Source organism: Oncorhynchus nerka, linkage group LG15, assembly GCF_034236695.1.
Source record: "Oncorhynchus nerka isolate Pitt River linkage group LG15, Oner_Uvic_2.0, whole genome shotgun sequence".
NCBI classification, from domain to species: Eukaryota; Metazoa; Chordata; class Actinopteri; order Salmoniformes; family Salmonidae; genus Oncorhynchus; species Oncorhynchus nerka.
In genome coordinates, this window is record NC_088410.1 from 88,996,489 (window position 1) to 89,020,338 (window position 23,850).

At 38.7% G+C, this 23,850-nt stretch overlaps 2 protein-coding genes across 7 annotated transcripts in view; both read left to right on the top strand.

The window, feature by feature from the left end:
- The first annotated feature begins 294 nt into the window (after positions 1-294).
- Positions 295-12,744, top strand: LOC115143489 (tubby-related protein 1-like). The gene is made up of 13 exons (XM_065002005.1): positions 295-487; positions 4,405-4,528; positions 4,799-4,930; positions 5,038-5,160; positions 5,426-5,539; positions 5,792-5,962; positions 6,071-6,144; positions 7,786-7,953; positions 8,140-8,252; positions 8,407-8,515; positions 9,905-10,003; positions 11,053-11,224; positions 11,457-12,744. Exons 1-13 carry the CDS (start codon positions 473-475, stop codon positions 11,588-11,590), a joined length of 1,548 nt encoding a protein of 515 aa, XP_064858077.1. The 5' UTR covers positions 295-472; the 3' UTR covers positions 11,591-12,744.
- A 1,373-nt stretch (positions 12,745-14,117) lies between these two features.
- LOC115143490 (transcriptional enhancer factor TEF-5-like) overlaps positions 14,118-23,850 on the top strand; it is a 95,939-nt gene continuing 86,206 nt past the window's right edge. For 5 of the 6 annotated variants that reach the window (XM_065002006.1, XM_065002009.1, XM_065002008.1 and 2 more), the window contains exons 1-2: positions 14,118-14,287; positions 14,596-14,740. The gene's annotated coding sequence lies outside the window, so the exon portion shown is untranslated. The remainder of the gene's footprint in view (positions 14,288-14,595; positions 14,741-23,850) is intronic. The other variant, XM_065002011.1, reaches the window with a different exon arrangement.

Consider the following 23,850-nt stretch of genomic DNA (forward strand, 5'->3'; position numbering starts at 1 on the left):
CATCTAGGTAGCTGGGCGTGCCTTTTTTGTCCATTGTTAAGACACTAGCTGTTCATCTACATGTCTATTTGCGCCACTTTTTTTGGTCATGTGAGAATAAATTGTTGTGTCCAAGACAAAGTTGGTTGGTTATGAGTCACATTGACCATTACATCCAGGAGGGGGGTGTCAAGATAGATATAGTGGACCTGTGCTTGTCCTCTGTGTACTCATAACATACGTCTTACCCCTAGTCCCACGCCATGTTGGTTCGTCCTGTTCACGTGTCTCTGTCTCTGAAGAACAGATGGCTTTACACATAAATCCTATTAGCAACTTTCTGCTGATGGTGAACCATTCAGTTCAAGGCTCCTCACTCTCTTAATTAACCTCCATTGTGTTGAATTGCCTCATTTTGTCTTTCTTTTTACTAAGAACGTTTTCGGTAAAGAGGAGTTTGTAGTTTATTAGAGCCGAAGTCACTGGCCACACCATGTCTGCAGAGAAGGTAACGTTATAGAAACTGTTTTGAAGAGCTTTTGTTGTTGAAAGGATGTGAGAGATGGAATAATGGTGATGAACTTAGAGCATTTCTTTATGTAGCATTTTGATTCAGATATACCGTCATGGTGTTTAGATGAATACAGATGAATGACTTAAAGTTATTCCCTCTAGATCGTCAGACAATTCACTGGATAGAAGACCAGTTGACCAGTAATCAGATTATTACAACAGAATGCTGCTGTGGTATTGATACAGTTATTTTTTATTTAACCTTTATTTAACCAGGCAAGTTTATTTAACTAGGTATTGTTACAGTTGTACAGTTGTAGTTGATTTCCCCCAGCCTGGACTGGTGTGCATAGTAGTGCTGGTTATGTAGAATTATCCCACCTAGTTGTGTGGAGGTTCTGGGATAAATGTGCTGTAGTGTGGGAAAGACTTGGGAGGGGGTTCTATGTTGTCTGTCATTCATGAAACCAATCATGTCTCTCCTCCTATTTTATGGACATAGTACCCAGATTTATTTCAGAAAGAGTGTTGTTAATGGACTGTGGTTGTCATTGGCTATCACGTCATGGTGAAAAACCCACAGGTGGTAAGATGAGAGTGGATCATTTGCCTCTTCCTTCTCTGCCCCACCGTCAGAGGCCTCATGTCCATTAAAACTGAGGGGGAAGGATTTACCTATCTGAAGGATACAAAAATATGAAAAATATTGTTTCCTTAAACATATTGATGCAGTTGATGCAATGATTTTGAATTCGGTCATCAGTTTCCCCCCTCACAATTGCCTGACGTCTTTGCCTGTAGGCTGCCATTACTCAACTGACAGCTTGTCTAAGGTGAGGACAGAAATAGAGCCACATCTTAATCGGATTACCGTGGACATCCATCACTGCACCCCGTCAGTCAGTGTTCAAATGACCAGCAGGATCACAGTGGATAACATCCTTATTCTCTGTGTCTTGGGATGCTGGGTTGTGCTGTGTTGTTTTATGGTGTGTTGTGTTGAAAGGGATTTCTGGGAGGTTGGTTGACATAATACCAGATCAAGGCTCATATAGTGGACAACTGTCTGGTTACTGTGGGAAATGGGACTAATTGGGAGAGAAGCTGTATGTGCTTGTGTTTGAATAGAGTTGGATTGTCCAGTGCACTTCCAACTGCACAAGAGTGTTTTTAAGAATGCAAGTAAAACATCTGCCCAATTTCAATTACATTTGCATTGATTTATAAATCCAGAGCCATTACTTTCTATACTTATTTTCCGGAGCAGCCTTGTGCAGTTGATATGTAAATCTCTAAAACACTATTACTACAACTAATATACAACTACTTAATCTCTGTAACACTGGATGTGACGCAACATGTTCACGTGACTGAGGCAGCTGACTGTGATTTTCTCAGTCCTGACCAGTTTGTTAGGTCACTGTGGTGTCATTACGACAGGTTACATAAAATAGATTAACTAGAATATTCTAATGATTATTATCAGTTCCAAATGAAGATATTAATGGCTTGATTACTATTTCCTTTTTGAAAGCAAATCAGTTTTAAGAGAATGTCTTGAAAATATGCATTTTTGGATAATCAAGTGTACTGTATTTGTAGTAGTGTGATTTGAAATGTACAGTGTTTGACTTGTTTCTCTCTCCATACCTTTCTGCTTGCATATTCCACTGTCTTTTGAATGGTAAGTCACTAAAATCCCCATGCTCCTAAGCACACATTTCCAGTGATGGGAAGAAAAGTACATGCATATGCAATAAGTGAAAACACATAATCTAACTGGGGACAGCTAGCTAACATAATGTCAGAAAGCATGATGCGCTTGCCAGTTAACTTTCATCATATTTCTGAGTTGGTCAGATATTAGTTTAGAAAGACTTGAAATTGGCATGGGAGCTAACTAACTAGCAAGCCACCAGCTAGATGCTTATCAAAGGTAGATAGGTTGTTGGTTAATTTTACAAAAGAAAATGACCAATATACAGTACCAGTCAAAAGTTTGGACACACCTACCCATTCAATTAAAAAAATAAAAACATTTACTATTTTCTACATTGTAGAATAATAGTGAAAACATCAAAACTATGGAATTTGAGTTTCTTCAAAGTAGCCACCCTTTGCCTTGACGACAGCTTTGCACACTCTTGACATTCTCTAAACCAGCTTCACCTGGAATGCTTTTCCAACAGTTTTGAAGTAATTACCACACATGCTGAGCACTTGTTGACTGCTTTTCCTTCACTCTGCGGTACAACTCATCCCAGACCATCTCAATTGGGTTGAAGTCAGGTGATTGTGGAGGCCAGGTAATCTGATGCAGCACTCCATCACTCTCCTTCTTGGTCAAATAGCCCTTACACAGCCTGGAGGTGTGTTGGGTCATTGTCCTGCTGAAAAACAAATAATTGTCCCACTAAGCGGAAACCAGATGGGATGGTGTATCGCTCCAGAATGCTGTGGTAGCCATGCTGGTTAAGTGTGCAATGAAGTCGAAATAAATCACGGACACCATTTTATTTTTTTATTTTACGGATAGCCAGGGGCACACTCCAACAGTCAGCATAATTTACAAACAAAGCATGTGTGTTTAGTGAGTCTGCCACATCAGAGGTAGTAGGGATGACCAGGGATGTTCTCTTGAATTGGACAATTCTTCTGTCCTGCTAAGCATTCAAAATGTAACAATCACTTTTGGATGTCAGGGAAAATGTATGGAGTAAAAAGTACATTATTTTCTTGAGGAATGTAGTGAAGTAAAAGTACAGATAAAGTACAGATACCTCTAAAACTACTTAAGCATTTTAGTACTTTATTTTTACTTAAATACTTTACACCAGTGCCCATTGACATAAATGCATGCTTCATGCAAAAGGTAGAGTTACAGAGTTTAATGGTTGTGATAGGATGATTAAAAATATTGTAGTTATTCCACAATACTAACCTAATTGACAGAGTGATAAGAAGGAAGCCTGTACAGAATACAAATATTCCAAAACATGCATTCTGTTTGCAACAAGGCACTAATGAAATACTGCAAAAAATGTGGCAAAGCAATTAACTTTCTGTCCTGAATACAATGCGTTATGTTGGGGGCAAATCCAATACAACACATTACTGAGTACCACTCTCCATATTTTCAAGCATAGTGGTGCTGCATCATGTTATGGGTATGTTTGTAATCGTGAAGGACAAGGGAGTTTTTCGGGATAAAAAAGAACCCGGAATGGAGCTAAGCACAGTAAAACTCCTAGAGGAAAACCTGTTCAGTCTGCTTTCCACCAGACACTGGGAAATTAATTCACTGTTTAGTTGGACAATAACCTAAAAGACAAGGCCAAATCTATATTGGAGTTGCTTACCAAGAAGGCGGGGAATGTCCCTGAGTGGCCGAGTTACAGTTTTGACTTAAATCAACTTGAACATTTATGGCAAGACCTGAAAATGGTTGTTTAGCAATGATCAATAACCAGTTTGACAGAGCTTGAAGAACTTTGATAATTATCATGTGCAAATGTTGGAAAATCAAGGGCTAACCCAGAAAGACTCACAGCTGTTATCACTGCCAAAGGTTCTCCAACAAAGTATTGACTAATGGGTGTGAATATTTATGTAAATGAGATATTTCTGTTTTTCCTTTTCAATAAATGTGCTTCATTTTCTAAAAACATGTTTTCACTATTTCATTATGGGGTATTATGTATAGATGGTTGTGAAATTTTAAATTCAGTCTGTAACACAACAAAATGTGGAATAAGTCAAGGGGTAAGTCAACACTTTCTGAAGGCAATGTAGATCTTAAATTAGGATTTTCTCCTTACTTCATATCTGTGTCATCTGTCTCTGGTGTCTGACCCTCTCTTTCCTCTCCTCATCTCATACCTGACTCTTCTTCCTATAGATAATGCTTTATAGAAGCCAAAGAAGAAGAAGGCAGAGACAGCAAGCTCAGCCACCAATGGTGCCGACGCAAAGCCCAAAAAGACCAAGAGCAAGAAGAGTGATGACCTGTCTGGAGAGGAGAGTCCTGCAGTTCAAAGTACGGACAGTTCAGATGAGATATCTTCCAAAGAGATATATGGAAATTATTGTGTAAAATATCACCAGTATTTTGCCAGCAAACAGACCCAGGCGAAGTGAACTTGCTGCCAAAATGTTGTTTTTTAAACAAATCATTTTTATCTGAGATAGAGTGAGCGGCTTAAAAATGTAATGAATAAATATATCAAAACATTACATTTCTTTGGAGGTCATCCCTCTCTCAATCTTCCTAACGATGTTGTTTCTTTTCATTACGTTTGTCAAATAGATGGAAAAAAGGTAAAGAAAAAGAAAGCAGATGAAGAAAAAACTGAAAAAGAGAAAGAGAAAGGGAAAGGGATAGAAAAAGAGAAAGACGAGCCAAAGAAGAAAACAAAAAGTGTGCCAAAGAAAAAGAAAGGTGAGCAGTCAGAAACATAACTGGTATTATGCCCAAGGTGAACTGCATGTTATAGCATCAAAACTTCTGTAAAACCAAATGAAATGTACTCTTCTTTTCTGCCCAAGGTTCAGATACAGAAGATGACGACGATGATGATGAGGAAGAGACTCCACAAAAGAAGACAAAGAAAAAGACCACAAAGGAAGGTTCTGAAAAAGATGGCAAAGAGAAGAAATCCAAAGCTAAAGGTGGACAGATGTATAGGAAAGCAATTTTCTTAAAGGAGTTAGTAGACAACAAGAATAAGACCTGTTTTAAGAGGATTAGGTAGGAGATTGAATTGTAATGTTGAGTGAAAGGAAACACTAGTCCTGCACACAAGGCGGAAGGCCACAGCCTTATGCTGTCATCACCTAACAAGCTGTTGCAGATTACACAACAAGACAGTGTGCAAAACATATAAACGAAATAGCATCACTGATAGAAGTATTTTCGTCTCACGTCTTTTTTCAGATGACAAAGAGTCTGACAAAAAATCAAAGAAAGACACCAAGAAAAAGGAACCAGCTTCTCTGTTCTCTGTAAATGGAGATAAGGATAAGTCAGACTCCAAGAGCAAGAAGAAAGGTACAGTAAGCCTCAACACTATAGCTTTAATTACTCATTTTAAACTGATGCAACTTTAGGGATGATGATTAACTTTGTGGTTGAGAATCAATAACCCATCATCATGTATGATTTGTGTCTAAACATCTCCAACATCGGAAGTCTCACACCCCTTTTGCAAGAGCACATACTGCAGTGTCACAGTACTGTTGGTAAAGCACTGTAGGTACACTGTGATACGATCATTACTTGAAGTGGATTCTCTTAAACCAGCAGCCAAATCAGATAGTGAAGACAGCGAACCAGAAACCAAGTCCAGCAAGTCAAAATCAAAGAAGAAGGAGAACGCCAACCCAGCATCCATGTTCTCAGCAGGGGGGGAAAAGGACAAGGACAAAGACAAGGACAAAGACAAGGACAAGAAGAAGAAGAAGAAAGGCAAGTGTTTTCTGTTATAATTAAACACAGCTTCGGTGTTTGACCATATTCCTGCTGGTCAGTAAAATAAAGTTGTCTGATATTTCCCAACGTTCTATTTCCTACCAGCCAAAGCATCAGACAGTGATGATTCTGACTCCGAAGCAGAAAAAGGAAAAAAGAAAAAGGGAAAAGGGAAGAAGAAAAAGGTTTGTCTGTTTAGTTATCTAGGTCATAGTCTGTTTAGTTAGCTAGGTCATAGGCTGTTTAGTTAGCTAGGTCATAGTCTGTTTAGTCAGCTAGGTCATAGTCTGTTTAGTTAGCTAGGTCATAGTCTGTTTAGTTAGCTAGGTCATAGTCTGTTTATTAGCTAGGTCATAGTTTTTAGTTAGCTAGGTCATAGTCTGTTTAGTTAGCTAGGTCATAGGCTGTTTAGTCAGCTAGGTCATAGTCTGTTTAGTTAGCTAGGTCATAGTCTGTTTAGTTAGCTAGGTCATAGTCTGTTTAGTTAGCTAGGTCATAGTCTGTTTAGTTAGCTAGGTCATAGTCTGTTTAGTTAGCTAGGTCATAGGCTGTTTAGTTAGCTAGGTCATAGTCTGTTTAGTCAGCTAGGTCATAGTCTGTTTAGTCAGCTAGGTCATAGTCTGTTTAGTTAGCTAGGTCATAGTCTGTTTAGTTAGCTAGGTCATAGTCTGTTTAGTTAGCTAGGTCATAGTCTGTTTTGTTAGCTAGGTCATAGTCTGTTTAGTTAGCTAGGTCATAGACTGTTTTGTTATCTAGGTCATAGTCTGTTTAGTTAGCTAGGTCATAGGCTGTTTAGTTAGCTAGGTCATAGTCTGTTTAGTTAGCTAGGTCATAGTCTGTTTAGTTAGCTAGGTCATAGGCTGTTTAGTCAGCTAGGTCATAGTCTGTTTAGTTAGCTAGGTCATAGTCTGTTTAGTTAGCTAGGTCATAGTCTGTTTAGTTAGCTAGGTCATAGTCTGTTTTGTTAGCTAGGTCATAGTCTGTTTAGTTAGCTAGGTCATAGTCTGTTTAGTTAGCTAGGTCATAGTCTGTTTAGTTAGCTAGGTCATAGTCTGTTTTGTTAGCTAGGTCATAGTCTGTTTAGTTAGCTAGGTCATAGACTGTTTTGTTAGCTTGGTCATAGTCTGTTTAGTTATCTAGGTCATAGTCTGTTTAGTTAGCTAGGTCATAGGCTGTTTAGTTATCTATGTCATAGTCTGTTTAGTTAGCTAGGTCATAGGCTGTTTAGTTAGCTAGGTCATAGTCTGTTTAGTCAGCTAGGTCATAGTCTGTTTAGTCAGCTAGGTCATAGTCTGTTTAGTTAGCTAGGTCATAGTCTGTTTAGTTAGCTAGGTCATAGTCTGTTTTGTTAGCTGGGTCATAGTCTGTTTAGTTAGACTAGGTCATAGTCTGTTTTGTTAGCTAGGTCATAGTCTGTTTAGTTAGCTAGGTCATAGTCTCGTTTTGTTAGCTAGGTCATAGTCTGTTTTGTTAGCTAGGTCATAGTCTGTTTAGTTAGCTAGGTCATAGTCTGTTTAGTTAGCTAGGTCATAGTCTGTTTAGTTAGCTAGGTCATAGACTGTTTAGTTAGCTAGGTCATAGTCTGTTTAGTTAGCTAGGTCATAGTCTGTTTAGTTAGCTAGGTCATAGTCTGTTTAGTTAGCTAGGTCATAGTCTGTTTAGTTAGCTAGGTCTCAGTCTTGCCACAGTGATTGCAGGTGGGGTATACAATTCTGCAATCCTTTAATAAAGTATTACATATAAATTAACCTAAAAGGTCCCCAAATGAACATTGGTTAAAGATGCTGATAAGCTTATAACCATATTCTTTCCTGTCCCACATCCAGGAGGAGAGGCCTCCGTCCCCGGATATTGAGTTTGACAGCCTGGAGGAGTTTGTTCTGCAGTCAGCCCAGCAGGGGGTGACTGTCAAATGCAAGGTGACCCGGGACCAGAGGGGCTTGGACAAAGGCCTATACCCCACATACTATCTCCACCTGGACAATGAAAAGAAGGTTTGCACTCTCAGAGGACAGGTTTAGGGGGTTTACTGTCACACACAGCTTTAGAGATTTGAGATTCATTTTGAAACCAATCCGAGATGGAGCCAACGCGCATAAAACCAAGTTGTGGACTTGTGATACAGTATGATATGCATTTGAGGAATCATTGTCCAGGGGATTAATTATGTGTTTTTACAGGTCTTTCTACTGGCTGGGAGAAAACGAAAGAAAAGCACAACCTCCAATTACCTTATCTCCATAGACCCCACAGACTTGTCTCGGGGTGGAGAAAATTTCATTGGAAAGTTGAGGTATGCTGTAACCTACATTCATAGCTCAAACTGAAGAATTTCCATAAAACATGTTTTATTGCAGCTGTAATCAGGCATTTCATAAACTTGTGTAATTCATGAAATGATTCTTTAAGCATGTGTAATTCACAGAGTGATTCTTTACACTCCATAGGTCCAACTACTTGGGCACGAAGTTCACAGTGTTTGATAATGCACTGCACCCAGACAGAGCTCTACCAGACATGTCCAACGCTCGCCAAGAATTAGCAGCCATTATTTACGTAAGGCATTGAAGTGTACATTAATGAACCATTTATAAAGGTTTTTCCAAAGGGTTCATAAGTATTTTATAAATTGTTAATTATTATGGTGTAGTAAAATGGGTTATAAATGGTTTGTAAAGGGGCTATAAGTATACTGAGCAAAAATATAAATGCAATATGCAACAATTTCAAAGATTTTACTGAGTTACAGTTCATATTAGGAAATCAGTCAATTGAAATACATTCATTAGGCCTTAAGCTATCGATTTAACATGACTGGGAATACAGATATGCATCTGTTGGTCACATATACCTTAAAAAAAGATAGGGGCCTGGATCAGAAAACCAGTGTGACCCCCATTTGCCTCATATAGCGTGACTCATCTCCTTCACATAGAGTTGATCAGGCTGTGGATTGTGGCCTGTGGAATGTTGTCTCACTCCTCTTCAATGGTTGTGTGAAGTTGCTGGATATTGGCGTGAACTGAAACATGCCATTGTACATATTGATCCAGAGCATCCCAAACATGCTCAATTGGTGACATGTCTGGTAAGTATGCAGGCCATGGAAAACATGGGACATTTTCAGCTTCCAGGAATTGTGTACAGATCCTTGCGAAGTGAACTGTGCATTATCATGCTGAAACATGAGATGATGGCGGCAGATGAATGGCACGACAATGGGCCTCAGGATTTCGTCACGGTATCTCTGTGCCATCGATAAAATGCAATTGTGTTTGTTGTCTGTAGCTTATGCCTACCCATACCATAACCCCACCGCCCACCATGGGGCACACTGTTCACAATGTTGATGTCAGCAAACTATTCGCCCACACAACGCCATACACGTGGTCGGCGGTTGGACATACTCCCAAATTCTCTAAAACTATGTTGGAGGCAGCTTATGGTAGAGTAATGAACATTAAATTATCTGGCAACACCTCTGGTGAATATGAGCCAGCATTCCAATTGCACGCTCCCTCAAAACTGTGTTGTGTGACAAAACAGCACATTTTAGAGTGACCATTTATTGTCCCCATCACAAGGTGCACCTGTGTAATGATCATGCTGTTTAATCAGCTTCTTGGAATGCCACACCTGTCAGGTGGATCGATTATCTTGGTAAATGAAACAGGGGTGTAACAGGGGGTGTAAACAAATTTGTTCACACCCCCTTATACGCTTTTTGTGCATATGGAACATTTCTGGGATCTTTTATTTCAGCTCATGAAACATGGAACCAACACTTTACATGTTGCATTTATATTTTTGTTCAATGTAGTTAATAGACTGTTCATTATTAGATTGTTATTACAAAATCTTAGTTTAAATTGATCTATGATGGAATCCAATTTCCCTAAAAATGTCATTCCTAATTCCGCTTATCTCTCTGACCTTTGGGTATAGGAAACAAATGTCTTGGGAATGAAGGGTCCCAGAAGGTTGACCGTTATCATCCCAGGGATGGGCAAGGACAGTGAACGAGTACCCATCCGACCTCGCAGTGTAAGCAAACCGTTGTTATACAGATGCCATTCTGTCAGAGTTATGGATGAGGACGGAACAGCAGTACTGTTCATCATGATTTCATCTTTGTAGGACATTACATGCTGTGTAAGCTACATACAGTATGGTACAGTATATCTGATGATTTTATCACATTATTCCTCATTATCCATATTGTTATTGTGACCAGCTGGGTCGTTCCACCAATTTGGTGCCTTTTGAGATGTGTAACTTGGTAAAACAATTACTTGATGTCACCTAATTTTAACATTCTGTCATAAAGACCACATGTTCAACTTCATAAAATAGATATTTTCCTATTTCAAGATGTTAAATAAAAATGTGACTATAGTAAGTGCTTAGTAATAAGTGCTAAATAAAGTAACAGGGTTGACCGAAACAGGTTTGATCGAAACAGGGTTGACCGTAACCTGGTTGACTGTAACATGGTTGATTATATCAACTTAAATCATCCATAAATCCCCTTGTGCCATGGAGAATGGAAGCTTGTTGTGTACAAAAGGAAGTGGTAATTGAATGTAAACTTCACAATTATGATTTATTTTTACATTCTAGCCTGTCTATCTATGGGTAACAGTGTTGACGTGTTATGTTCGACCCGCTCAGTTTTCCACCAGAAAATGGCCAAAAGAGTACAACCAGCTCACCTGCTTTTACTCTATGATTTCACAATTAGATGTTAAATGTTACTTTTAAAAAGGAAGTTTCACCATATTAAAATGGGAGCTCAGTTCACGTAACAGGGTTGACCTTAAAATGGGGGACAGACGTAAATAAATCACTAATCACATGAAATAAATAATCTTTAGAAATGACAAAGCAACAAAAGCAACAAAATAACTCAGGCTTTAAAAATGTTTGAATTTTGTGGTCTATATTAAAGGACACTTCATTGAATATAACAGGCTTTTAAAATTATATATTTGTGCAAAATTTCTACTTAAAATGTAAATGGGAGGAAAAAGGCACTAATTTCATGGAACGACCTAGCTAATGTTGCTGCGTTTCTTTCACCCCCATTTCTTCAGGACAACGATGGTTTATTGATGAAGTTCCAGAATAGAAAGTTGGACAATCTAATCGAGCTCCACAACAAGACCCCCACGTGGAATGAGGAGACGGCGTCCCATGTGCTGAACTTCAACGGCAGGGTCACACAGGCCTCCATCAAGAACTTTCAGATCGTCCACAGCAAGGATTGTGAGAAGAGACTCAAACCAAAAATTCTCATCCGCAATCATTACATTATTTACATATTGTTTATTTCTAGTACATATCATAAATAATTCAGGTGAACAAAAGTCTAAGAATAAAACAAGTTGAATAAGGTTGAATAAAGTCACAAAATGTAATTTGCCATTTTCTTGTTAAGAATGTAAATGTTAAATGTTTTTTGCGTGTTTAAAATATTTTATTTATTTTCTTATTCTAGTGGACTATATTGTGATGCAGTTTGGACGAGTAGCAGACGATGCCTTCACTCTGGACTATAGCTACCCTATGTGTGCAGTGCAGGCCTTTGCCATCGCTCTATCAAGCTTCGATGGCAAAATAACCTGTGAATAAGAGGGAAACATTTAGGCTCTGGTGCCCCCTCAAGCTGCTGCAACTTATTGGCATACAGATGCCAACTACCAGAAAGAAGAATTTTCTTCACCATTACTCAACATCAGTGCAAGGTACATGGAAGGATGGAAGTCCTACATGAGATGGGGGTCCAAGTGCATTTCATATCACATGGACTGCCTCGGGATTGTTTTGTTTGTTTGTGTCTCATTGCAATTGTAATCAGGAGCTTTTCTGGGAACCAGATTATTTTGACCAATTGGAGATCCTTGAGTGCCGTGAAGGACGTGAGGGGATGCTGATGCACCATGCAAGTCTGAGCACTGGAGCTTTGGTGCTTTGGCATTACACCATTTCAGTGTAGGGGGATGTGGACCAATTGGGGGATGAAAGTGACATCTGAAGAGTGAAAGCCTATTTTCCACCTACATCAATGCTTTTATAGCATAGTGCATGTCCAATATTCGTTCATTCTGTTGCATTTAATTTGGAATACAAATCCAGTAATGTGTCGGTAAAAAATCTATCTATTGGTAAAAAAAATGTATATATTGGTAACACAAAACTGTGTCTACGTGGACTTATAGAAAAAAATAATTTAAAAACATGTCAAAGTATATTTATTTAGGCCTACTTTTTCTTATTATTTTTAGGGTTATATTTGTTTCCATGCATTATTTGTGGTATTTCCAGATTATGAAATTGACTTAATTTTGACAAATTAGAGGTTTCATTGTGAACAGTTATGAGGCAGAGGTATAAGGCAATATGCTTGTACCATGTGACTGTGGGCAGTCACAAGTATTTCTCTAATCATTTGCTGTTCTCATTCCACTCAAGTGACAATTTTGATGTTGTTCTGATGTTGTTCTGATACCTGCCTTTTTAAGTTATATGTTCTCTCTTCGGCTAGATTCTGTCTTTGTATGAATCGTGTGGACAAGAGCCTTATATTGACAGATATTGACAAATATAAGGCACTGATGTGGACCATTGTTGTTTTGATAAGGATAGTTAATATATGTTCCAAAGGTAAACAATGCATTTCAGTCTCTTGTGAACTTCTCTTGAATGAAAGTCAAAGTGCAGGCTTGAAGATAACATGCTCAATAATGAATTAATCTGCAAATAAAGTATGACATGTTTAAAATGAATTCTTACAGGATAAATGTATTTGCATGCAGTAAACACCCAACATTATGCTGTATAGTTTACTGTGCATTTGACACAGTACTATATTAGTGTTAACTTGATAGATAATTGTCAACTCAATGATCCCTGGGAACCTGCATTGATTCGACATCTTGCTTTTGAATGACAAAGCTTTATGACACAATGTCAGCAGTCAGCAGCAGAACACTGGTTTCAAATGAATCAGTTGTTCGTTTTCTGAGACAGTCGTACTGTTTTGTAGATGTTGTTGCCTTACAAAATGTGGGGTAAGAGAAGAAACTTGATTTTAGGAGGAAAAACCTGTTTGGGCTGAGAGCTGAGGATCCTGAGAGCAAGTGGAAGGTGTGCTCTCTGCCCGAACCTGCTCCGGCAGTTGTCCAAACTCGCAGAGGCAATGAAGCTAATCACAGACAAGGTTTTGGACAATTATGTGCACACTTCCTCAGAGTTGACTTCACAGAAAGTTGTCTTCTTGAAGTGTCCATGTTTAGTTAACAGAGCGAGTTATGACTATGACGCTGTTGTTTTACCCACACGTTTTCTTTTGTCGTCTGTAATTCTCTAGAGGAACGCTACTTTAAAAAAAAAAAAAAAAACATTTTCAGCAGCTACCAATCCTATTAGCAACGTAGGCCGAATTCCAATGCCAACAATCGAAATCATTATTTTTACCAACAGAGGGAGCTATTCTATTGTCAGATGTGAATATGTATACATGTTCAAATGAAAGCTTCTAAAACATTTCATGAATTCGAACCTTGAAAGGGTTTACATCATGGAGTTTGACACTCTTGACTTGCATAATGACATTTTCGACCTATATTCGACCTTACTTCAGTGGAATGTGTAAATTCCTCGGCAGGAAACAAACAGTAATATAATAATAATAATAAGGATTAAGTTTAATGTTTGTTTAGACTAAATGTTAACAATGATATTATTATTGTTGTTGTTGTGTTATTATTAATATTGTTGTTGCAATTATTATTACTTTATTAATTGTAGCCTACAGGTCTCATATAACACTTAATTTTGTATGCATTATCTATTCCACTGGCTTTGTAGCAAAGTAGTCTAATAATAGACATAGAAAGTTTCACATTGAGCAAAACAAGTCATGTGATATTTACTGATACTATAAACATGTTACTGCATAGTTCATGTTGTTATTTTATGTGGCACGGCCAGAGAACAAAAGGCAACTTCAAAGAATAAGTATATATTGATAAAGACTTCTCTGGAATATCCTGCAGTAAAAGTCATGGGGGTGGAGATTTGAGTGGAGGCACTGCCCCCAAGTATTTTGATTGACGGTACCCAATGGCTCCTCCTTGAACGTTTTTTTCTTCGTTTTCCAGTGTAGTGCGTTCATTGATTTCATACCAAAGTCATACTTAACATTCCACTTACTCTGTCAAACCAGGAGAAATATTACTGAAAACTATAAGGCGCCAAAAAAATATATAGTATAAAAATAAGTAAGTTATCTTCGCTTTTGTCAGGAGGGGTGACTTCCAAAAAAAGGTGAGTAAGCATGAATTTGTTCCCTTTGTTTAAGAGCTTTCGGTGAAGTTTTCATGCTCTCATGGTGAAGTTTTCAGATCATTGTCATTTTTTGCATTTTTCCATGGAACTCCTTGCCTTTGGGAAGGAAGAAAATAACGGATTGATCGGCTATATAAATTGTGTGTGACTTTTTTTTTGTGCAGGACATCTTTGCTAAGATTTAACTTTATTGACTACTCATTGACAATCATAAGACGTTAGTAGGCTAATGCTTTCTTTGTCATAACTATGGGACAACAAGCATGTTTCCTTTCTTTTTCATATAGCTGCTTGGATCCTGATCACTTTCCTCCTAACTTGTTCTCCATAAGAATCAAGTCTTTACATACCCGAGGATTGACAGACAGAAAAAGGCAAATTGGAGGAATACATAACTCGATATTTTACGCGCTGTTTTACTGCACCCCATAGGTAAGTGAATCACCCAATTTGGTAACATTGTGTCGAAGAGAAGAGGCCATATACGAGCCCCCCAACCAATGCATATTGCTAGCTGCTGTTGCATCTTTAGAAGTTGACATTTCACTAACCAAAAACATGTTGTGTCAATTAACCAAAAACATATACGCGTTACAAGGCCTAGGTCAAGAATAAACATTTATTTAATCGTATTCTTCATCTTATTACAGTAATCTATTATGTTATGTGTTCAATACAGGTTTACAGTTTTTTTTCTTCAGAAAATGGAAATACTTACAAAACAAATCTCAGTTTCACGCAACACATATATACTGCTGATCTTGCTACATTTTGACATGGTTATTTATGCATGTTAATAATATATTTAAATATACAACAGAGACTAAATATAGCAATCATATCATAACACATCATAACTTTAGGACACACACCAGAACACCCACTACACGCACTGTTGTCTACAAACTTTCAGATTTACTTAGGACACATGGAAAGTATTTTCTATTGTCCAAAACACATTAAACGTCTGTTTAATTTTTTTATTTAGTATTCATTTGTATTTGTATTTGCCTTAATGAATGATGCATTATTAATTTATGTGTATCCCTTACTGACTTTGATGAGAAGGATTCTAGTATGTTACATGTTGTTTCAAGACACTACTCCACAGTCTAAACAGTCTGACAAATGGACAGTAGTATTTGTATTAATACTTGTGAAATGATATCATCCAATAGTTTAGAGTCTCAGGTAAAAACCCTATTACCGCGGTGTCAATGCTACATGACAGTTAGATGCATCATCATCTCACTTTAATAACCGCTTGGACAGACAAATTAGTGCACATTTCGAATCAAAACATTTCGCGGTAGCCTACTGACGGTATTTCAAGAAAACCGTATTCTTTCCAACAGTTTCTTTCAACCATCCTTTCTGTTGTATGGGTAAATAATGTTTAAGTAAGGGGTTTGTATTTTAGAGTTGTGGATCTGTCTTCATCTCTTCCACAGGGACCAGTGATGTTTCACTGGAAATCCTTATATTATGATTTTCAATGCATGGAAATTGTTTATAATTCTAATTCTAATTGTATGACTGTATAAATACCTCTTCAATCATCACATGTTCATGGTGTGCTGTTGGTTAAGATTGGGTAAACAGACTTTTCCTGTTTTGCTTATTAGAAATACAAAAATCTGTGCGATGCTTTACTTAGGATTTATTATTGTTGTTCTTTCTTAACAATCGTGTAAACAGGTGTACACAACAATGCTACAGCACATTCAGTGTCATTCAAAAGGTTTGGCCAAAAAATAGAATGTTGTCTTTCAGGTTTCTCGCTACGTAATTTTAATAGCCTATTAACATTTACGGTTGACATTATAGGCATGTTCTGTGTCTTTGTTATATCTCAGACTGTCAAACGTTACATTCCTACGTTTCCTACGTTACATTCAAATGGTAAATCAGCCATTCACTCTGAAACGAGAACAGATTATTACAAAATATTTGACACGACTCGAAAGATACAGCCAGTCAATCACCATTTGGTCAAACGATACGAAGCAATCACACCAAATCACAATTTAGGGCTTGTTTATAATTGACATACGAACACAGTTGACAGAATGGATCCATACAGAGTTCCAAACGCTAGTCCCAGGTCATCTGCAACCTGTATGCCCAGCTGTAAATCTTTCAGATGGACTGAGTAGTCCAAGTTGTTGAAGCACTGCAGGCACTCCCAGTCACAGTTGCACCTTCTCTGACTCTCGAAGAGATAGACCAGTGTTTGCCTATACAGTCTCCAGTACAGATTGAAGTTGACATACAGTATTTGGTTGAGATTGTGATAAAAGTGTTGCCTAATAGAACTAGTACTCCAGCTATAATATAGTAAGTGTAGTGCGTGATGTCTGTTGGAGCATTGTGGCAATATGAGTTTCAGTATAGGGAAACAGTGTTTATTCTGACAGAGGGACATAGAGTCAACAGGTTGAAGGGACATTTTTGGAATTGTTTTTATAAAATATATATATATATATATTTAACTAGGCAAGTCAGTTAATGACAGCCTACACTGGCCAAACCCAGACGACGCTGTGCCAATTGTGCGCCGCCCTATGGGACTCTCAATCACAGCCGGTTGTGATAGAGCCTGGATTTGAACCAGGGTGTCTGTAGTGACACCACTGAGATGCAGTGCCTTAGACCGCTGTGCCACTCTGGAGTTTAAACCCTAAAATAGGGAAGTGTGTCTGGTGAATCACACTGAACAAAAATATAAATGCAACATGTAAAGTGTTGGTCTCATGTTTCATGAGCTGAAATAAAATATACCAGAAATTTTACATATGCGCAAAAAACGTATTTCTCAAATTTTGTGCACAAATTTGTTTATGTCTCTGTTAGTGACCATTTCTCCTTTGCCAAGATAATCTATCCGACTGAGAGATGTGGCATATCAAGAAGCTGATTAAGCAGCATTATCATTACACAGGTGCACCTTGTGCTGGGGACAATAAAAAGCCACACTAGTTTTGTCACACAACACAATGCCACAGATGTCTCAAGTTTTGATGGAGCGTGCAATTGGCATGCTGACTGCAGGAATGTCCACCAGAGCTGTTCCCAAATCATTAAATGTTAATTTCTCTACCATACGCTGCCTCCCATCGTCGTTTTAGGGAATTTGGCAGTACGTCCAACCGGCCTCACAACAATAACACGTGAATGGCGTCGTGTGGATGAGTCGTTTGCTGATGTCAATGTTGTGAACAAAGTGCCCTGTGGCAGTGGTTGGGTTATGGTATGGGCAGGCATAAGCTATGGACAAAGAACACAATCGATGACAATTTGAATGCACAGAGATACTGTGACGCGATCCTGAGGTCCATTGTTGTGCCATTTATCCACTGCCATCACCTCATGTTTCAGCATTATAATGCACGGCACCATGTCGCACTGATCTGTACACAATTCCTGGATGCTGAAAATGTCCCAGTTCTTCCATGGCCTGCAGACTCACCAGACATGTCACCCATTGAGCATGGGGATTGGGATGCTCTGGATCGACGTGTACGACAGCGTGTTCCAGTTCTCGCCAATATCCAGCAACTTCTCACAGCCATTGAAGAGTAGTGGGACAACATTCCACAGGCCACAATAAACAGCCTGATCAACTCTATGCGAAGGAGATGTGTCGCTTTGCACGAGGCAAATGGTGGTCACACCAGATACTGACTGGTTTTCTGATCCACACCCCTACTTTTTTTTACGGTATCTGTGTCTAACAGATGCATATCTGTATTTCCTTATGTAATGTTGCATGTTGTGTTCATACTTTTGTTCAGTATACTTCCATATATTAGAGGTGATGCCTTAAATGCTGACTACACCGCTCGCGTCGCGTGTCCGAAGCGATATATATATTTACACATACATGTTCTTCAGTCACTGCACCCACACTGCTTGCGCGCGTCAACGAGCATCTGCGTAGCCAGTCGCTAAAATAGAACTTGGTTTGATTTGTGAGGATTGACACGCTGCGAATCACGCCTCTGCCATCTCCTCATTGTTTTTTAGGAGCATATACCCACATGGGTGATTGAAAGGTGAACTGAGGTCCACACTCCAGTCCAGTTGGTAGTGGTAATGCACCTTAAAGTTGGTTGCCAACCGCCATATAAAGTCCAAAGAAGAAGAAGCCTGAAGGAGGAGAGATGACGACTCGGTTTACCCTTTTATCTGTGGATTAATTGTCAGAGTAGAGGACCTTGTGCATTTCAGGTAAAATAACAACCCAATGTTTATATCCCAGGACAAATTAGCGAGCAACAGCAAGATAGCTAGCTAATATAGTTGGCATTTCAACCTGGTTGTCCTGATTGCGTCTGGTGTTCGTGGATAAAATCAACATGTGCTGGATGGCAGACGCCAGGGCGCAAGCTGTCTGGCCCACATATTATAGTGCAGCCTGCTTTGTATCATAGTAGTGCAACCAATAGTGCAACCAGTAATGCAACCAATAGTGCAACCAAACAAAAAAACAATCGAGCATATTTTACCCTACACTCTTAGAAAAAAAGGTGCTATCTAGAACCTAAAAGGGTTATTCGGCAGTCCCCATACAACCCTTTAAAGTTCCAGTAGTACCCTTTTGAGTTCCAGTAGAACCCTTTTCGAGTTCCAGTAGAACCCTTTTGAGTTCCAGTAGAACCCTTTTGAGTTCCAGTAGAACCCTTTTGGTGTCAGGCAGAACCCTTTTTGGTTCCATGTACAACACTTTCAATATAGAGTTCTATATGGATACCCAAAAGGGTTCTACCTAGAACCAAAAAGGGTTCTACCTGCAACCAAAAAGGGTTACCCTATGGGGACAGCCGAATAACCCCTTTGGAACACTTTTTTTTAGGCTTGACAGTGAAGTAATTGGAGCTACATGCACAAACAAGTAAAAGACAGTTTTGTGGCCGTTATTAATCATTTATACACTTACTGGCAAAACATGGTGACATGAAACCAGGGGAATAAAGTATTGTCTTTACCTATTTTGGGTGGTCCGTTATAAAACAGAACCCATCAGACCATAATTTGAAGTTACATGTTGTTGATTTCAGTTTCCTGTGGTAGAATTGTTTACTGCACTGTTGGAACTAGGAACACAAGCACTTCGCTACACCCGCAATAACATCTGCTAATAATGTGTATGTGACCAATAACATTTGATTGTAATCCAACGTGAACACTTGGGTGAAAGTTGAGATTGAAGATTGATCACACTTAATACCCTTTAATATCTACAAAGCTGGACCAAAATACTTTCTCTCTGAACATGTGGAAATAGAAGAAAGTAATGGAAGCATCATTGGTGAATGAAGGTGTGATATTTTAGATGGGGATGGAGAAGAGGAGGGTAAATCTGCTGCTGTAACAGATCCTCTGTTCTCAGTGTGTTTATGCAACACGCATGTAGTGGGCTAATGCTCTTGCTCTCAGTCCCAATCAGCTCTTCTCAAACAAACTGCAACACTGCAACTCACTCTGAATCTATTCCATGGGCTAAGTATTTGTTTTACATCTTGCAGCTTTACTTTTAAGGCAAAAGGCCATAGTTGCCTGTCTGCTTTAAGGCTCCTGGTCAATTATTAGATTATTTGAACAATATCCTGTTAAAGTGACTCGTTTCTTTGTTGGTCTTCCTTGCTGTAGTTCCTCAGGCCATCGGTTGAAGCAATAATTTAATTAACCTGTTCCATCCCAGGTTCGTGAACAAGCACTGAGCAGGGGCTTTTGTTTCAAAACAGAATGGAGGTAAGACTGTTAAGTGCAGATATTAAAAATACAGTTAGACCTAGAAGATATTATTTTTGACGAGATATCGTATCGTTTTGTCAACATCGCAATATTATTTTTGCTCTAGTCGGCTGTACCTGCATCATACTGCATTATTATTCCTTCATAGCTTGCTCTCTATGTTATTTTTTAAATAGGGAGCCAATTTGTCTTTAGTATTTTTATTTCCATGACTGATCAAAACTTGTTTTCTCATGGCTCCCTCTTGGCCTTCTGCAGCAGACATATTTGGAACATCGAATCGCAATAAAACCACAGAATCGAATTGCAATACTAGGAATACCTAGGATAGGATAAAGTAATCCTTCCCCCCTCCCTCCCCCCTTAAAAGACCTAGATGCACTATTGTAAAGTGGCTGTTCCACTGGATGTCATAAGGTGAAAGCACCAATTTGTAAGTCGCTCTGGATAAGAGCGTCTGCTAAATGACGTAAATGTAAATGTAACATATAGAATTGTAAGAATCGTGAGAATTGCAATACATATCAAATTGGCACATAAGTATTGTTATAAAATCGTATTGTGATGTCCCTGATATTTCCCAGCCCTACTTACAACATGTCATTTTCCAATGCAAAAGCTGATAATATACAGTACCAGTCAAAAGGTTGGACACACCTACTCATTTAAGGGTTTTTCTTTATTTTTACTATTTTCTACATTGTAGAATAATAGTGAAGAGGTCAAAACTATGAAATAACACATGGAATCATGTACTAACCAAAAAAGTGTTAAACAAATCAAAATATTTGTTATATTTGAGATTCTTCAAAGTAGCCACCCTTTGCCTTGATGACAGCTTTGCACACTCTTGGCATTCTCTAAACCAGCTTCACCTGGAATGCTTTTCCAACAGTCTTGAAGGAGGTCCCACTTATGCTGAGCACTTTTTGGCTGCTTTTCCTTCACTCTGCGGTCCAACTCATCCCACACCATCTCAATTGGGTTGGGGTGGGGTGATTGTGGAGGCCAGATCATCTGATGCAGCACTCCATCACTCTCCTTCTTGGTCAAATAGCCCTTTGGGGGGTGATGATGTGGCTATTTCATATTAAATTAGAACACAGCTACTGTCCAGGCATTCACTCAGATCTTCATGCATTTTGCACGTTTTGTGTCACTCTCTTGGGTAATTTAACAATGTAATCAGGGAAATCTTTTTTATGTTGCCACAACTGTGGTTTTAATGGTCATGAATAAAATGGGCTATTTTCTGTACTGCAATATAGTCTATAATATTTGTGTTTTTCTTCATCTCAAACAGCAAGAAAACAAAGTCTGTTTTGACATACATTGAGAATGACAATAGTTCCTCAAGTTCCTTGCAGACAGGCCATGCATAGCCAATGTGATTTTTAGTCTATTTATTTTTATCAGGATATTTTCTACTTACAGTCAACAATGTTTTTATTTGTTAGCTTTTATGTAGGCTATTTTTACATAGTTGCTAATGGCAATATAAGTTTCTTTTAGAGTTTTGATTAACCACATGATAAGGATTTTGAGATACAAATACTTTATTGTAAATTAAATGAAACTGTTCCACAAACATTTGCATACTGTTGCAAAATCATAACTGGCACGCAGATCGGTAGATAAAGTGGCCTATTATCTACCGGCAACTACAGGAGCATAACAGCAGAATATGTGAAGGCCAGCAGCAGCGGGAGGAGGAGGGACGGGAACTGTTTTTATCTTCTTCTGGTTAGGCTATCTTGATTTCTGGTTCCATATTGAGTCATTTGTGTGTCTTAATTATTTAATCACTGTATGCTTAAAGCATCAGACAAGCCCAGTAGCATACATATAGTTGATTTTATTAAACAGATTACTCTAGGTCGACTCAAGTTTTTTTTTGTCGGGACAACCCTACTTCACTGGTTTGTGTTGAAGCCACAGAAGAATGACTAATGAGCTCTGCCCATTTGTGCAGACGTTGGTTGCCTTTTAGCACCATCCCCAGAAGTGGTCTTCCAAATGGTGGCACTTACCTTTCTGTCAACAGAGGTCTGAACAAATACCACTTGTGACACAGATAGAGCCTCAGAGCAAACTGGCCTTTACAACATGGTATAACAATCTAACTCAGGCCTCAAGAGTGCATATTAGTTGTATCATTAAGGATATTAATTTGGGAAACTTAATTTAACCTTTTACTGCAATGGGCTAAATCAGGATCACACAGTGTTTCTTGGTAGTCGTTAACAAATCTACTTTGAAACAAAAGTATACACCTCACACACATGATTATGGGCTTAAAAGAAGACACCTGTACCATGTCAGGTATAGAGTTTAAATGTATTCAATTCTAAGTTTGCATCCCAATATTACAACGTATATACAGTTGAAGTCAGAAGTTTACATACACTTAGGTTGGAGTCATTAAAAATTGTTTTTCAACCACTCCACAAATTTCTTGTTAACAAACTATAGTTTTGGCAAGTTGGTTAGGACATCTACTTTGTGTATGACACAAGTAATTTTTCCAACAATTGTTTATAGGCAGATTATTTCACTTAGAATTAATTCACTGTATCACAATTCCAGTGGGTCAGAAGTTTACATACACTAAGTTGACTGTGCCTTTAAACAGCTTGGAAAATTCCAGAAAAGTATGTAATGGCTTTAGAAGCTTCTGATAGGCTAATTGACATCATTTGAGTCAATTGGAGGTGTACCTGTGGATGTATTTCAAGGACTACCTTCAAACTCAGTGCCTCTTTGCTTGATATCATGGGAAAATCAAAAGAAATCAGCGAAGACCTCAGAAAAACATTGTAGACCTCCACAAGTCTGGTTCATTATTGGGAGCAATTTCCAAATGCCTGAATGTTCATCTGTACAAACAATAGTGCGCAAGTATAAACACCATGGGAGCACGCTGCCATCATACCGCTCAGGAAGGAGACGTGTTCTGTCTCCTAGAGATGAACGTACTTTGGTGCGAAAAGTGAAAATCGATCCCAGAACATCAGCAAAGACCTTGTGAAGACGCTGGAAGAAACTGGTACAAAAGTATCTATATCCACAGTAAAACGAGTCTGATATTGACAAATCCTGAAAGGCCTCTCATCAAGGAAGAAGCCACTGCTCCAAAACCGCCATAAAAAAGCCAGACTACGGTTTGCAACTGCACATGGGGACAAAGATCATACTTTTTGGAAAAATGTCCTCTGGTCTGATGAAAGAAAAATTGAACTGTTTGACCATAATGACCACTGTTATGTTTGGAGGAAAAAGGGGGAGGCTTGCAAGCTATAGATCACCATCCCAACCGTGAAACACGGGGGTGGCAGCATCATGTTGTGGGGGTGCTTTGCTGCAGGAGGGACTGGTGCACTTCACAAAATAGATGGCATCATGAGGATGGAAAATTATGTGTATTTATTGAAGCAAGATCTCAAGACATCAATCAGGAAGTTAAAGCTTGGTCGCAAATGGGTTTTCCAAATGGACAATGACCCCAAGCATACTTTCAAAGTTGTGGCAAATGGTTTAAGGACAACAAAGTCAAGGTGTTGGAGTGGCCATCACAAAGCCCTGACCTCAATCCTATAGAAAAATCTGTCGGCAGAACTGAAAAAGCCTGTGCATGCAAGGAGGCCAACAAACCTGACTCAGGCACACCAGCTCTGTCAGGAGGAATGTGCCAAAATTCACCCAACTTATTGTGGGAAGCTTGTGGAAGGCTACCCGAAACGTTTGACCCAAGTTAAACAATTTAAAGGCAATGTTACCAAATACTA